This window comes from Schistosoma mansoni, chromosome W, assembly GCF_000237925.1.
Source record: "Schistosoma mansoni strain Puerto Rico chromosome W, complete genome".
Classification (NCBI taxonomy): Eukaryota; Metazoa; Platyhelminthes; class Trematoda; order Strigeidida; family Schistosomatidae; genus Schistosoma; species Schistosoma mansoni.
Window position 1 is genome coordinate 11,967,292 of NC_031502.1, and position 14,379 is coordinate 11,981,670.

General features: G+C 40.5%; 1 protein-coding gene across 1 annotated transcript; it reads left to right on the forward strand.

Moving 5' to 3' along the window:
- Positions 1-499: 499 nt before the first annotated feature.
- Smp_036570 (hypothetical protein) lies at positions 500-4,549 on the forward strand (the record flags this gene model as incomplete). The annotated part of the gene is made up of 3 exons (XM_018788552.1): positions 500-570; positions 2,996-3,186; positions 4,254-4,549. 3 exons carry the CDS (start codon positions 500-502, stop codon positions 4,547-4,549), a joined length of 558 nt encoding a protein of 185 aa, XP_018654084.1.
- Between the last annotated feature and the right edge of the window lie 9,830 nt (positions 4,550-14,379).

The following is a 14,379-nucleotide window of genomic DNA, read 5'->3' on the forward strand; positions in this document are numbered from 1 at the left end:
AACACTTATCAAGTCCCTCCGCAACCCAGGAACCCATAGTTGATGTCTATAACCCCTTCTCAATTAAACGGACCTCAAGTAATGCTGTTTATACTGTAAAATACCTCATTAGCACAAGTTGATGGTACTGCTTCTCTCTGTTAGGTTCACGGTTATCGACCTTCAACTTCAGCGTCCTCCCACTGACTCTCAATATAGTCACTGTATGATCAGAGTTAATGGTTGGCTTTTAAGTGTACAAGCCTTTCAAATCGGTCAGTATCTGTTACACATTATTCTATCACCTGTCTGAATGGTTGATACAGTTTCCAGATTTTAATTAAAGGGAAGCAACTCAACTATTAGCTTTTTCTTTGCTTCATTAGTCTTCTGCTTTTGCAACAAGGTAACAAGACTCAAAGCAGTTGGTTGTCATTCTAGGAAATCGGAGTTCTGTTCACACGACCGGAGGTTTACGTCATCATGTTTTATTCGTGACAAAAACAGGAAATTCGTCTATATGGTCAAAGCCAACAAACAAATAACAGTTTTCGCACGTCAAAAAGTAAACTGCAGTGATGTTTTATGGAGGTATTAAGTTACACCCAAATTTTCTTTCCATTTTAACGGACCAGTCCAGTCAGTCAGTCAGTCTTGAGTGCTGTTAGAGGTATGAGGGCAGTTATCATTTCCCGGTTGCCCACACCGTGGAAGGGTTCTTCTATAGGTACCTGGAAAGAAAATTGGGTTAGAAGTGGTCTTAATGACCTGAGAGCGTGACCGCAGTGCCCAAGGGACAACTGCTTGAGGTCGGTCACACACGACCTTTTTGTGTTAGCTCCGTATTTGTTGGGACCTTACCGCCGGGGACGGAAATCCGTGGGATAAGGCGAGGTGTGCATTTTTAGGGTCGACCTTTCCTAACCCCACCCTTCCTTGTGGGAAGGCAGCATCGCTGTCATGCTGGTTGTCTGAAGGGAACACCTTACTGCCGTCACACCCCTGTACAGTTAGCAGTACGACTTCGCCTTCGGACCTTGGGTTTGCTGCTTTTAGTCTCACCGCTCTTCAACCGACCTGTCTGGCATGGTAGAACCTTGAGGAACGATTGTTCCAGCCAGTATAGCTCGATTGGTTCATCACGATAGGCAAGCCCGACCACCACGTCAAGGTAGCAGCACCGGTCGGACCAGTTACTGACATCAAATTTTGGGACGAAACTCCTCGATCTGTTTGCAGTTGTCACTGTGGTAACAAGACTACCCACATTTTCATGCAATCAGTTCTTTCTGTTGCTTACTGTATATTATCTCTTCGACGCAATGATTGTCGTTCATCATTTAAACCCACTTTATTTCGGTTTCAACTTCGATGTAGATGTGAAGATTAATCTGACTTATTTTGTCTTTGTTAACTTGATGTGTTCATAAGTAATTTCATGGGCAAATACGTTAATCAGTTGTTTGAGCGAAAATATGACGATGCTATCCACAAATTGTAAACTTAGTGAATGCAGTTTTGTCCTTTGAAGATGCATTTATATGCATGGTTTACTGTGAATACTTGGGTTTAAAGGGCCAAGTTGGTTATAAGGGCAGAACGTTCTCAGGCCTGATTTCAAGAGTTTGGACGACTTGTCTTACTATCCAAATGTATGTTAGCACAATATTAGGAATATGTATCTTAAAGCACTGGTTCTCACCACAACAGGTGATACTGGATGACATGAGGCCATATAAATATGACTACCCATGTTTCCGAAACAACTTGTCCTTCTAATAGTGCTACAAAACACTGTAACCACTTTGTACTTGGGACCTTAGATTAGATAGATTATTTTCTTTAGGTTATATTACCGAATTATTGTAGGTTACAAGCAGTTTGTACTACTCAAGATGTTATTGTTTACGTCGGATCATTTAAAGATTTTAGGGTAGTGAGAGTAAATTTGGCCACCAATGTTGTAAGATGTTAACTATTAATTTAACCCATGAGTCAGTCTGTTGCAACACAGAACCTGGTATGTATGTATGTTGGTTCAAGTTTCCTTACCCCATTAGCACGGAAGGATGGAATTGTCAAACCATATCCCACAATAGTAAAGATATTAACAGTGTGAGTGGTGACAGAAAAGATTATGCATCGAAGATACGATTCAAGAAGATGCAAATTAGTGTGGTAAAAAATTTATGGGGAATTCAGTGGCTAAGATTTTAGGGAAAGACGAAGAATAGATGCATCATTCCTATTGCAAACGATTTTGATCTATGTCATTCAAAGTCTCTAACCACTGGTTACGATAATTACGTGAATTCTAACCGGGTAGTCTACAGTTACTAACATGGGTCAGTCCAATGGTGGATGACTTCATGGGCTGATGCCATGTTTTGGGTTGGCCGCCCCTACCTCCCTCACATCATACTCCAACATCACACATCGCTCCTTTTGTACGTAGGTCAATTTGTTCTTCGTGACATAAATATATTAACACTTAACTAAGTTACTCGATTTTGCTCAAATTTTTTCTAACCAGTTTCGTGTGTTCCAAGCACTGCCAAGTTGTATCCTCTCATGTCCAGTGCTATTTGAATGATCCTTCCGGTCCTCCACATTGTTCAGACGTTCCAAATACCTATATTAATTGTTGTTCGTCAGAAGTAGCATCGATCCTTGACTTCCAAGTCTCAGCTTACACCATACGGCGTCATAACTCTTCTATATAAAGACCCTCCAACTCCCATGGTAGAGTTCGAACGATCTAAGTTTGATTTTCTGGTTGACTTTTTTTAAGGAAGATTTTTTCACGAGTTAAGGTTGATAACCTTATGCTCAACATTCAATTCGGGATCGGGAGTAACCGTAAAGAGACTCCATACCCAGTTGAACTTATGTAATGAACAGTTTTAATTTTTGATCATTGCGTATGACGTTTGCTTTCTTTTGTAAACCTGGTCTTAATGATTTCCTACTTCAACATTGAATATTTAGTGTTAACATAATTCCTTTTTGTTTTCAGAAGTATCAGACCACTGTATATTCAACTTATCAGCAGTATTCAAAGGCTTCGTTGGAATTGTGTAGTATCTACAAGGTTCAATACAATACCCTTGCTAATGGATGACATTATTCCTGACTTAGTACGTGATACGAATTTGAGTCCACCCACTCTGGAAAAAGTCCCTGTGACCATTCTGTCAGGATACCTTGGTTAGTTTTCAATTCGTATTGTCCGAACCTGGTTTTTTGAAGTCCTCTGAAAATCTGAGTTTGGTAATTATATAAGTGGTATTTTCTCCCGTTACAGTTCACCTCATCCTTACACATACTTAGTCTGATTCCGGTCTTCTCACTTGAATTAGACATGAGATTACTGCTTCATGATTTGTTTTTAGATGTGATGATTCATCATGTTAGTAACCGACGTTTGAGCATTATTCTTTATTTCTCTAGGTTTTACTGTTTAGTGAGTAACGAATTAATTTTTTATCCAACTACTACTATTTGGTTAATAGTCTTTTAATGTACCATTCTTGTGTTGTTCTCAAAGCTTTAAACACAAATTTGTGTCATCGATTTTCAAATGTAGACGTAAAATCATAGTACAGATATCTATATTGTAAGTGATCAAGGCATTTAAGTGCTCGCCCCAATTTTCCATGTAAACCTAATTGAAATTTGCATATCTGAATACAATTTAACCATTGTAAATACTGTAATACGGCGTTTCAATATATAGTAAACCCTAAAATTAAGAGACAGGAAATACCTAACCTGATAGTCTGTTCAATTGATGCAGTTGGAAATAAACATTTTGTCAAGGTGTTAAGTACTTGAATAACGCAGAATACATTGTGATTAAAAAAGTCACATTCTCACCGTCTATGCGGTGCAACATTTTAAGAGACAGCTCTTAATGTTCGTTATGATTTTAGTGCCTCAAAATGTCATTTACCTTAGTATCTTTATAGAAAGAGATTCTACTAAATGAAAGTACTTTCTGACCATTGGTTTTTATGTTCGCTAAATCAATGGTGTTAATGTGCATAGCGTATACCTCTGTGCAAGCTGTTCACACAGCCTGATCAAGCGAGTCATTATTTAAAGTTAATCTACTTTAATACAGTCTTAGTCCATCGAAGGACAGACTTTGAGAATAAATGGACACCAACCAACTTGTATCTACTGTATTTTCAAATATATGATTCGTCATTGTCGATAAATTGCGTTTTGAGGTTGCAGTGATGGCTACAATACATTTATCAAATTGATTTTAGGTGCTGGGAAGACTACTCTTTTGAATTATATTCTAACCTATGCTCATAACAAAAAGATTGCTGTTCTTTTAAATGATTTTGGAGAAGGTTCAGCTGTAGAGTCTAGTATTGCGTGGAATGAAAAAGATGGCAATCTCTCTGAAGAATGGATAGAATTGCGTAACGGTTGCTTATGCTGTTCTTTGAAAGATGCAAGCGTACGGGCCATTGAAAATTTAATGAAGCGGAGGGGGAAATTTGATTATATTCTAATTGAGACATCTGGACTTGCTGATCCAGGTTATTTGTGTTCTTGAAAGGTGATCTTCCCAACTATCCAGGTCCTGTTGCATCACTCTTCTGGTTAGACGAAGATTTATGTAGTCAAATTTGTCTCGATGGGATCGTGACAATTTTGGATTCCAAGCACTGTTTGTCACACCTTATGAAATCTACTGGGGATGAGATGAGCGAATATGAAAGGTTCTTAAATATATTTCACATTAATTTTTATTCCAGACAGGTACTTTTAGCTGATGTACTCATTGTCAACAAAACTGACTTGATTTCTGATTCGGAAAAATCAGAAGTGGTTCAGCGTATTAGGTAAGTCACTTTTTGATGGTCCACTCGTATGTTTTTCCAAGTCATTAAGTAGTATGTATGTGTTTATTACTCAAACTGTTTACTGGTCTTCAAAGAATTTCATTTCCCACACTTCCAAATCTATTTTAAAAATCCCTGCAACACAACCCCTAGTTCATAACAATTACATGGTATTATAATTACACTTAGTCTTTTTAACATTCAATGTATCTCACTAAAAACATCCGTACAACTATACGGTAATAGACAGATGATCACATAGACATTCAATAAATAAATAAGAGTAATATTTATTTACGCATACAGTTCAACCAAAAATACGATGAAGATTAATTTCATCAGCCTAAAAAGGTTTGTCTTATGTTTATAAAGAATGTTATGGAAGACTGCCATAAGCTCACCACTAGCTTGTGTATTGATCTATATTTGATAGGGTTTCAAGCCACAGTTTATTTATTTATTTAAACACATAAATATTGGTACAAGGAAGCACCAGATACATATGCGCCTCACAAATCTCATTTGATTTGTGTGAGGGCTGTGATACTGCCCAGGCGCCGAAACTGAAGCACGTGGTTTTCTTAGGGGGCCACACCCGGAGCCTTTGACCTAAAGGTCTGATCCACAAGGCAGTGGAGCATCGTGAGGAGATGCAGTCCCATGGTGGCCAGTGGCCAACGATTGATTCACACGCCATTTGTTCCCTCAGTATGCTGGAGTCCATGTGCACCATTGGTTTGGAATCAGGGTTTCTCAACTCCCCTAGGCGAGCCCTCCGTGTCCACCGACCCGGTTAAAGCGTCGAACATTCGCTTGTTGTCCTCTCAATTTCGTGGACAACACCTTCACTACGAGAAGGTAGTGAGTAGGACTTCCCTGGCAGAGGCTATATGCGCGTGGCCGTGTGAGAGCATTTCGAGAGGGAAGGTGGCCCGTCCCCACTCTCGGTCGTACCAGGGCATTTGGGGGCCAAGCCACAGTGTTGCATGATCTCTCAAATACGAACCAAGGACTCGTCACAAATCAATGTATGCCAGTGCTATACAGCAGCCTTTCATATCATATTACCATATAATAAACAGGCCGCTTCTGTGCTTCCCTCTCCACCGCTTACAGTCCCAGGGAGGCAATACACCCTGTTTAAGATGGTTCAATATTCGTAAAATACGTATTAGCTACTAAAGTAGGCTTTTGAATATTGCGATACTAATAATGTTCTGTGTAACCAAATGCATATTATCGGACTCCGGCATTACATGGAAGGTGTTGAAATCGGACTTCAGCAATTTTTCTGACGTAAAGTTGATTGAACACGAATTCGACAGCATCCTCAGTTTGAGGGAGGTACGTTTCGCATGTCCTGCTCTTGCCGACCAGTTGTATACCTGACTTTACAGCCGAATTATAGATACACTGGGACCAAAGGTAGCTTAGAGTGGCATAAGACAATGGCTTTCGCTGCGCTTAGATCGATCACCGATGTAGAAGATCGGCTTCTCATCCCTCTCGCCAAAGATACGAACGACGTCCATAATTATGCGAATTTACTTCGGTATGGTAAATTTGTTAGTTATATCTCTAACTGCAGCGCCATGCTGCGAGTTAGAAGTATTTGAAGATATTACAATGTCATTGAGATTGGAAGCACGTGTTCATAAATGTCATAAAGCGCAAAATCCACACTAATTAGTCACCTATTGGTAGCTAATATGGCCTTGTATTGTTCTTAATGTTTACGAGATTTTGTCAACCACTCACTCAGTATCTCGGTTCACTCATTTCTCTGGTTACTTATAACCACCATAAAATGGATCTTAGCATTTTGTTCGGCTTTATATCATTTTTGTTTCTAAAGGCTTTTATTTTCATATTTTCGTTTACCATAGAGATATCAATAGTTCTGCTAGGTTCATTGAAACTAATTATTGCAAGTAAGTCTCGTTTTCAAAAGATTATCTGAATAAACATTCATTTTAATAGTTTTTAACCTACAGCGATCTGTTTTAGATGGTGAGGTTGCATGAATTAATTTGCTCCTTTGTTGGAGTTGGTTTCAATAGTATTAAGATCTAACGAAAATTAAATAGATTGCTTTATTTGCTTATATACTTAGACATAAATATTGGTACAAGAGGACACCGCACACTAAAAATGAGGTTGTGAAGAGATAGTGAAAGGAGGGTGAGCATAATAAAAAGACAAAAGATTCATAGATATTGGCTTATAAGCGTGAAATAATAATAATAATAAGGGGAGAAGTAGTTTGGCCAAGCAAAATTCTACCAAGAAAGATAATTTCAGTTAAAGAACTTTCTCTCTTGTGTGAAGCAAAAAAACGTTACAGCAGAATCGTCACTGACTTCTATTCTGGGCCATGTCTGATAACGTCTCTAGCCACTATGTCGCACCATCTCTAGGACCCCAGCCATGGAGTCGCTTAGAACCAACAGAAGCCAGCCCTTTTCAGCTTTCATACCACAACATTATATCATATACTGACCACCTCTCAATTTTTTCAACCAGTCCCAGCATCGACATTCTTAAGACACGTTCAAGCCACCGATGTCGGTGTTTCAAGATGGTGACATTAATTAAAATATCGTCTCTTTACCTAAACACAAGATGCCGAACCTCTGCATTACCAACATAGCGTTGCCACTGGATGTCGGCAATCCCTCGGAGACAATGATGACCAAACACAAAGAATCGTCTCACATTCTCAAATGAGAGAGGCCAGGTGTTGCAAAGATAGGGCAGAACTGCTCTCACGGACGCGTTGTAGCTCCAACCTTTTACAGCCTGAATGACATCACGAAGGCGTCAAGGATGGTCCAGATTAGCATAACTCACTCTGACCTTCACAATACGTGAATTGATCTCATTAATCACGCCATCGCCAGCACTTACGTAGCAATCCGGATACACGAACTGCTCGACTACTTCTATCCGCTCACTACCCAGAGTGAGTACAGGTCCGGGGTCCTGCCAATCTTGTGAAAGTACTGTGCACTTAGAAGGTGCAAATCACATGCATTTTCTAAGGAAACTGACTAAGTGCGGATTGTATGGCTTGGGTATCATCTCACATTAAGATAATATTGTAGTGAACAGAACACTAGTGGGGACAATCGAATGTATCTGACACGAAAATTACAGACCATCCCACTAAACCTCACAACCATACAGTAAACAGTTAATTTGCAAACTATCAATCAATCGTCTCAATCTTGACCGTTCCTTCTGCAAATATCAGTCCATAGTCTCCGATTATTATTGTTCATGTATTTTCATCCCAATTGTGTTTCGTTTCCGTTCTTTCCTTATCGATCTTCTAGTGAAATACATTCTATGCCTGACCATCACCATATACCACTTATGTGGATATAAGTAACCCGCACCACAATATCATCCATATACTCAAGATAACGAAAAGGCATTGTTTATAATCGATTTCTCTCTAATCTATCAGCACATAATCGACTATTAGTGGAGATCCAGTTGATTAGTGTTGGCTCTACTCTAGTGCTTAGTGCGACGCCAACTACGGAAGAATCAAACGAAGATGCCACATAGTTTCAGGACAGAAGCATGTAAAACAAGTTTTTGGCAGTGATAGGTGGAGACTAAATGTGTAGTACTTCACTAGAGTCTTGAATATAAGTCTCGGATAAGTAGCAGGCATTAATGTTGAGACTTTAAAGACATTACCAACTCAGTTGTCCTCTCTGCATTAGTGTACGAACGTTGAACAAAGCCAGTTTGAATGGCACACGTGGTTTCAGAAAGGCTGGCTCAGAATTCGTATTCGGTGGTAGCATTCGACTTTGATCAGTCGGTGACTTGAAATCATTTAAATAGGGATAGACTTCCACCATAAGCGGACTGCTGTATGAGTCGAAAAATAGATGAATATACCAAATGAGATTCAAAAGGAATAGACATTGACGTAATGTAAAGTAAGAACAAATGTTATCAAATAGTTGTCAGTAGAATTAATGAAAATGAGGATAGAAGCTAGGATAATTTTTTTGAGTTATATTTATCATTAAATTATTCACCTTCCTAGGCTGAGTTGTACTAAAACTTTTGACTGGTAAAACGTAGTTAGCTGATATACAGCATATAATACTGTTGAAAGTTTTTTTCTGGATAGTCGAGTGATCAGCATCTTAGAACAGAATAGTATAAATCTAGTTTCTCCGCAACATCTTCGATGAGTTCATTCTCTAAATTTGTTAGATAGAAATCAGCTAGATGTTTCAACCCAGGCAATAGGTTAAAATTCGTAAAAATAAACATAAAATTAATAATTGTAAGCAAAGATGGATAGTGACTAGCAGTGGAATCCAGGACGCACGTTTCGTCCTATTTGGGACTCGTCAGCTGGATGTACCTGCATCTCAGAGTTGGCCCTCCCCACTCTCGGCCGTACCAGGGCATTTGGGGGCCTTTTATATAGCTTGTTTACAAAGTTCAAGTTTGTGTACTTAGCTTTAATTCAAATTGCTTCAGGGCTGGTGATATTACCGGGCTACCAAAAAACGAAATTGGTCGAGCAAGGTCTAAACTTGTAACTTACTGGTTGAATAATGAGTACTTGAACCACTAAGCCACCATTCCACAACCAAAAATCGTAGCAACAGTGAACTACTGGTTACTCGTCGTCTTCGTATTATCTCCATCCATTTCTTCTTAGACGCAATGTTCGATTATTTTTAAATCAGTTCCAGAATCGAACGCAAACAATTATATGTTCCAAATATCCGAGGAGCAGTGGCAAAATGGAGTTTATCTAGAAATTTACACAGGAATCTTGTATTATTTTCTCAAGCTGTCTACCAGTGCTGATTGATGGAAGATGTACCAGCCAGTCTGTTCTGATTCAATCCTTACTTAAGCATAAAATAGTCAGAGCTTTATCTTGCTAAAAGTGTTTTTTGTTTGATCTGTAACGTGGTGTAATAGGGACCTGAACAGAATCTGTCTTTTATAGAGAATAGATAGAATTCGGCTAGTGATGGGGTTCAGGACGAGGTTGTCGTCTTATTCGGTACTCGTCAGTTGAATCTACCTGCATCTTAAAGCTGATACTCACCCTAGGACTCGAACCTTTGTATCTTTCACTTCAAACACCACTGCTCTATCTAGTTACCTACTGAGTCCAGTTAGCTACTCGCTTATGCAGTGGATATGAATTTTAATCTAATTTGTAATGACTTGGATCCCACTGCTAGCCACATTCCATCTATTCCATGTAGACGTATGTCACAATAGCTATTTCGAGGTAATTCTCAGAGGGTGTACATATGCCAAATAGAACTGATTAAATTACAATCGGAATATCAGCAACGAGACAATCCAAGCAAATTAAATTAGAACCTGTCGTTTATTCTCGGAATGATTATATAACTGTTGGGAGAAGGGGGAAATTATAAATTGTTTGAGGAATGATTGGCCCTGATAGCTTTCGTTTTGTCTGTATATTTACTATTCTCTTATAATCATTGTGCACATAATTCCCTAAATTTTGCACTTAGTTCCACTTCCACATCAGTAATACTGAAAATGCAAATACTGATGGTTGATTTCTATTTAAGACTATTTTGAACCTGGTAAATTTAATCCTCTGAGTATCGAAAACAGTTACTTTTGTTGTTTTTTAAAGTATTTACACTATATGATAGATAATGTAAAGTTAGGTGAAGTATTCTAAATGTCTTTGATTTGCAACTTGTTTGATTGAACAATCTTTGATGACTTAAGTGGTATTGTATTGAACGGAAACCTGGTGAGGATAACCACTTTTTATTTATCAACGCAATATTACGGAGTTTTTTGGTAAAATGTAAAAACCATACATTAAATACTTCATTTGCAAATCTTCTACCAATTGTCCTTCATGATTCTTGCACTTCACAATTCCTTTGTTTTCTTCAGTTCAATCTTCGTAGCCTTCTGCTGCTACTCATTTAACTTTTGATTGGTGTTACGTACTACGTGTATCTGTAAATGTAAGTAGCATGCATCACAGTGCCTTTACCAAAGTTTTCCCTTCCGACACCATAGCACTTTTGTTTCCAAGTTAGAAGTGATCAAATAAACTAATCTTGGGGAATTCTGAGGCCTCTAGTTATCTGTAGGTAGTTTGGGGCAATGGCCTGTTACCGAAATGTAATGCCCTTAAGAATGTGAACTTTCTTTACTGGTACTATCATATCATAGTGTTAAGTATTGTTTTGTCTAGTAAAGTGACTTTGTCAGCGCCTCGTAGAGTTTCGTTTATTTTATTTTAGGATGCTTTATTTATCATTTTGCGCGTCAGTGCTAGATACTGAGTGAGATTGGACAATCACATTTGTGATTTTTAACAAAGCGAATGTTCGAACGATAACATCTCTTCAAATACTATTCTCCTAGAATTCATTCTGAAGTTAGAATCTGAATTTTCATTCATTTACTTGTAGGGTGAATTTAGAAGAAATTCTCGATCTTCAGATATATTCTAACAGGTTGGTTTAATGTGTGGTTAGCTTTTTCATCTCTGATTTCCTTGATTGCAGCTTCAGTTTGAACGTGGCCATTGATCTATATATGTGAAATTTTAGGACATTGTGTTGTGTGCATTCCTCTCTCTATTTTGTTTTCATTTCCGAAACTGCGTAACTGGTATTGTTTGAGTAGTATAACGCTCCCAAATGCCCTGGTACGGCCGAGAGTGGGGAGAGTCCACTCTCCCTCTCGAAATGCTCTCACATGGCCAGCGAATATATAGCCTCTGTCAGGGAAGTCCTACTCACTGCCTTCTCGTGGCGGGGGTGTTGTTTACGAAAGTGAGAGGACGAAAAGCGAATGTCCGGCGCTTTAACCGGGTCGGTGGACACGGAGGGCTCGCCTAGGGGAGTTGGAAAACCCTGATTCCAAACCAATGGTGCACATGGGCTCCAGTATCCTGAGGGAACAAATGGCGTACGAACCAATCATTGATCACCGGCTACCATGGGACTGCATCTCCTCACGATGCTCCACTGCCTTGTGGATCAGACCTTTAGGTCAAAGGCTCCGGGTGTGGCCCCCTAAGAAAACCACCTGCTTCGGTTTGGGCACCTGGGCAGTATCACAGCCCACACACAAATAAATGAAATGATGAATTCTACTGACGATACTATTCTCGCTCATATTAGAAGCAAGACAATTTACACTATTATTATTATTATTACCATTATTATTATTATTATTATTATTATTATTATTTACTACGTCGCTTTTTCACCCCCTTTTATCCCCAATTTGTGTAACCTTACTTTTCAACTTATGCAGCAGCTCGCTCTTGGTGGAAAATCTGTCCTATCTAAACGATCTCCAGTCACTGTCTGGTTGAAAGTGAACGCTTCCACCGATTATGAATACTGAAGCAGTCTTTCTGAAACCACGTACGCCGTTCAAGCTGGCTTCCTTCAACGTTCGCACACTAATGCAGATCAGACAACAGATAGGGCTGGCTATGTCTTTGGAAGGTCTTAATGTTGACGTTTGTTGTCTATCCGAGACCCGTATTCAAGACTCTAGTGAAGTACTACAAATTCGTTCTCCATCTGTCGCCTCGAAAAGCTTGTTTCACGTGCGCTTATCCGGGGACCCTGTGGCATCTTCGTCTGGTCTTGCTGGCGTTGGTGTCGCACTAAGCGCTAGAGCTGAGGCAGCACTAATCGATTGGATCCCCATTAACAGTCGGTTATGTGCTGTTAGATTAGAAAGTTCCATCAAAGTGAGAAGAAATCGGCGTGAGAATCGGTGTCTTTTCGTCATCTCCGCCTATGCCCCGACAGATTGCAGCCCGGATGCAATCAAGGATGAGTTTTACCATCAGTTAACAGTTCTTCTCCAGAAAGCGCGTTCGACAGATATTGTAGTACTAGCCGGAGACTTGAATGCACAGGTCGGGCGTCTAGGCACAGAAGAGAGTCGTTTAGGTGGCCGATGGGGACTTGTTGGTCGCAGGACAGATAACTGGGACCGTTTGCTGCAACTGTGCACAGACCACAACCTGTTTCTGGCCAGCATTAACTTCCGGCACAGTCATCGCCGGCGTGCTACCTGGCGTCCTCCTTCTGCATCCCAAGCCTGGACTCAGATTGATCACATCGCGATCAGCTACCGCTGGCGTGGTTGTGTACAAGACTGCCGCTCCTTTTGGAGTACCTATCTGGAGTCTGATCATGCCCTGGTCTGCGCCAATCTCACCTTACTTTTCAGTGGTCGAAGGATTGACCACCACCAACGGATCGATGTTAGTAAACTGACTGCAACTTCTGTTGCAAGTAAGTATCGAGCGGAGCTAGCTTCTAGGCTAGCTACCATCCCACCGAAAAGTATAGATGAGCATTGGTTGCATCTTCACAACGCCATGAAAATGGCGAGTAAAGCCGCTTGCGGCTTCGCGAAACGTCCCGCTTACAAGCACTGGGTTTCTTCTGGCTCCTTACAACTGATCGAAGCCCGTCGGTCTACTCCGGGTGACCGTGAGTATGAACACAAACGAAGGCTGTTACGTAATGAAATTGGGCAAAGCTCGCGTAAGGACCGAGAAGCCTGGTGGTCGGAGCGTGCTAATGAGATGGAAGCAGCAGCTGCATCTGGTAACTGCCCGGAGCTCTTCCAACTCATCCGAGCCACTGGCAGCAAGAAGTCTGGTGTGAGTGAAACAATCTACGAGGATGATGGTATGCCAATCACTAACATCTCTCGACGTCTTGGACGATGGGCGGAATTTTTCGAAGGGCAGTCCAACTGGCTTGCTGCTCCGGCAACATCAACCAGTTTGTCCTGCCCCCCATGGCCGGTGACGACTGATCCACCAAACGAGGCGGAAGTCCGCAAGGAACTCCAACTCTTGAAACGTTACAAATCACCGGGCCCAGATGACTTACCTCCGGCTCTTTTTAAAGATGGTGGTGACTTTCTGACTAAGGAACTGACTGTGTTGTTTGGAAAGGTTTGGGAGGAAGAAAGTGTTCCAACATCATGGAATGAGTCGATAGTCGTCCCTATCTTTAAAAAGGGTTCACGTTGTTCCTGTAATAACTATCGGGGGATAAGTCTACTTCCGATTGCGTCCAAAATATTGGCTTCTGTCATTCTTCGTAGGTTGTTCAAAGGCTGAGAAATATTGACTCGCGAGGAGCAGGCTGGTTTTCGTTCTGGTCGAGGATGCATTGATCACATCTTCACCCTCCGCCAAATGTTAGAGCACCGCTATACTTATCGCAGGCCAACAATCGTAGTGTTTCTTGATATCAGGGCTGCTTTCGATTCGTTGGACAGGACTGTTCTCTGGGATTGTCTATTGAAGAATGGTGTGCCTGAGAAGTTTATTAACATCTTAAAGGCCCTATATACAAACACCTCAGGCAGAGTGAGGGCATACAACCACCTTTCTCCCTTGTTCCATTCGAGCAGTGGGGTTAGGTAGGGTTGCCCGATCTCACCATTCCTCTTCAACTTTGCCATCGACGACATCCTGGAAACAGCTCTGATGGATGTA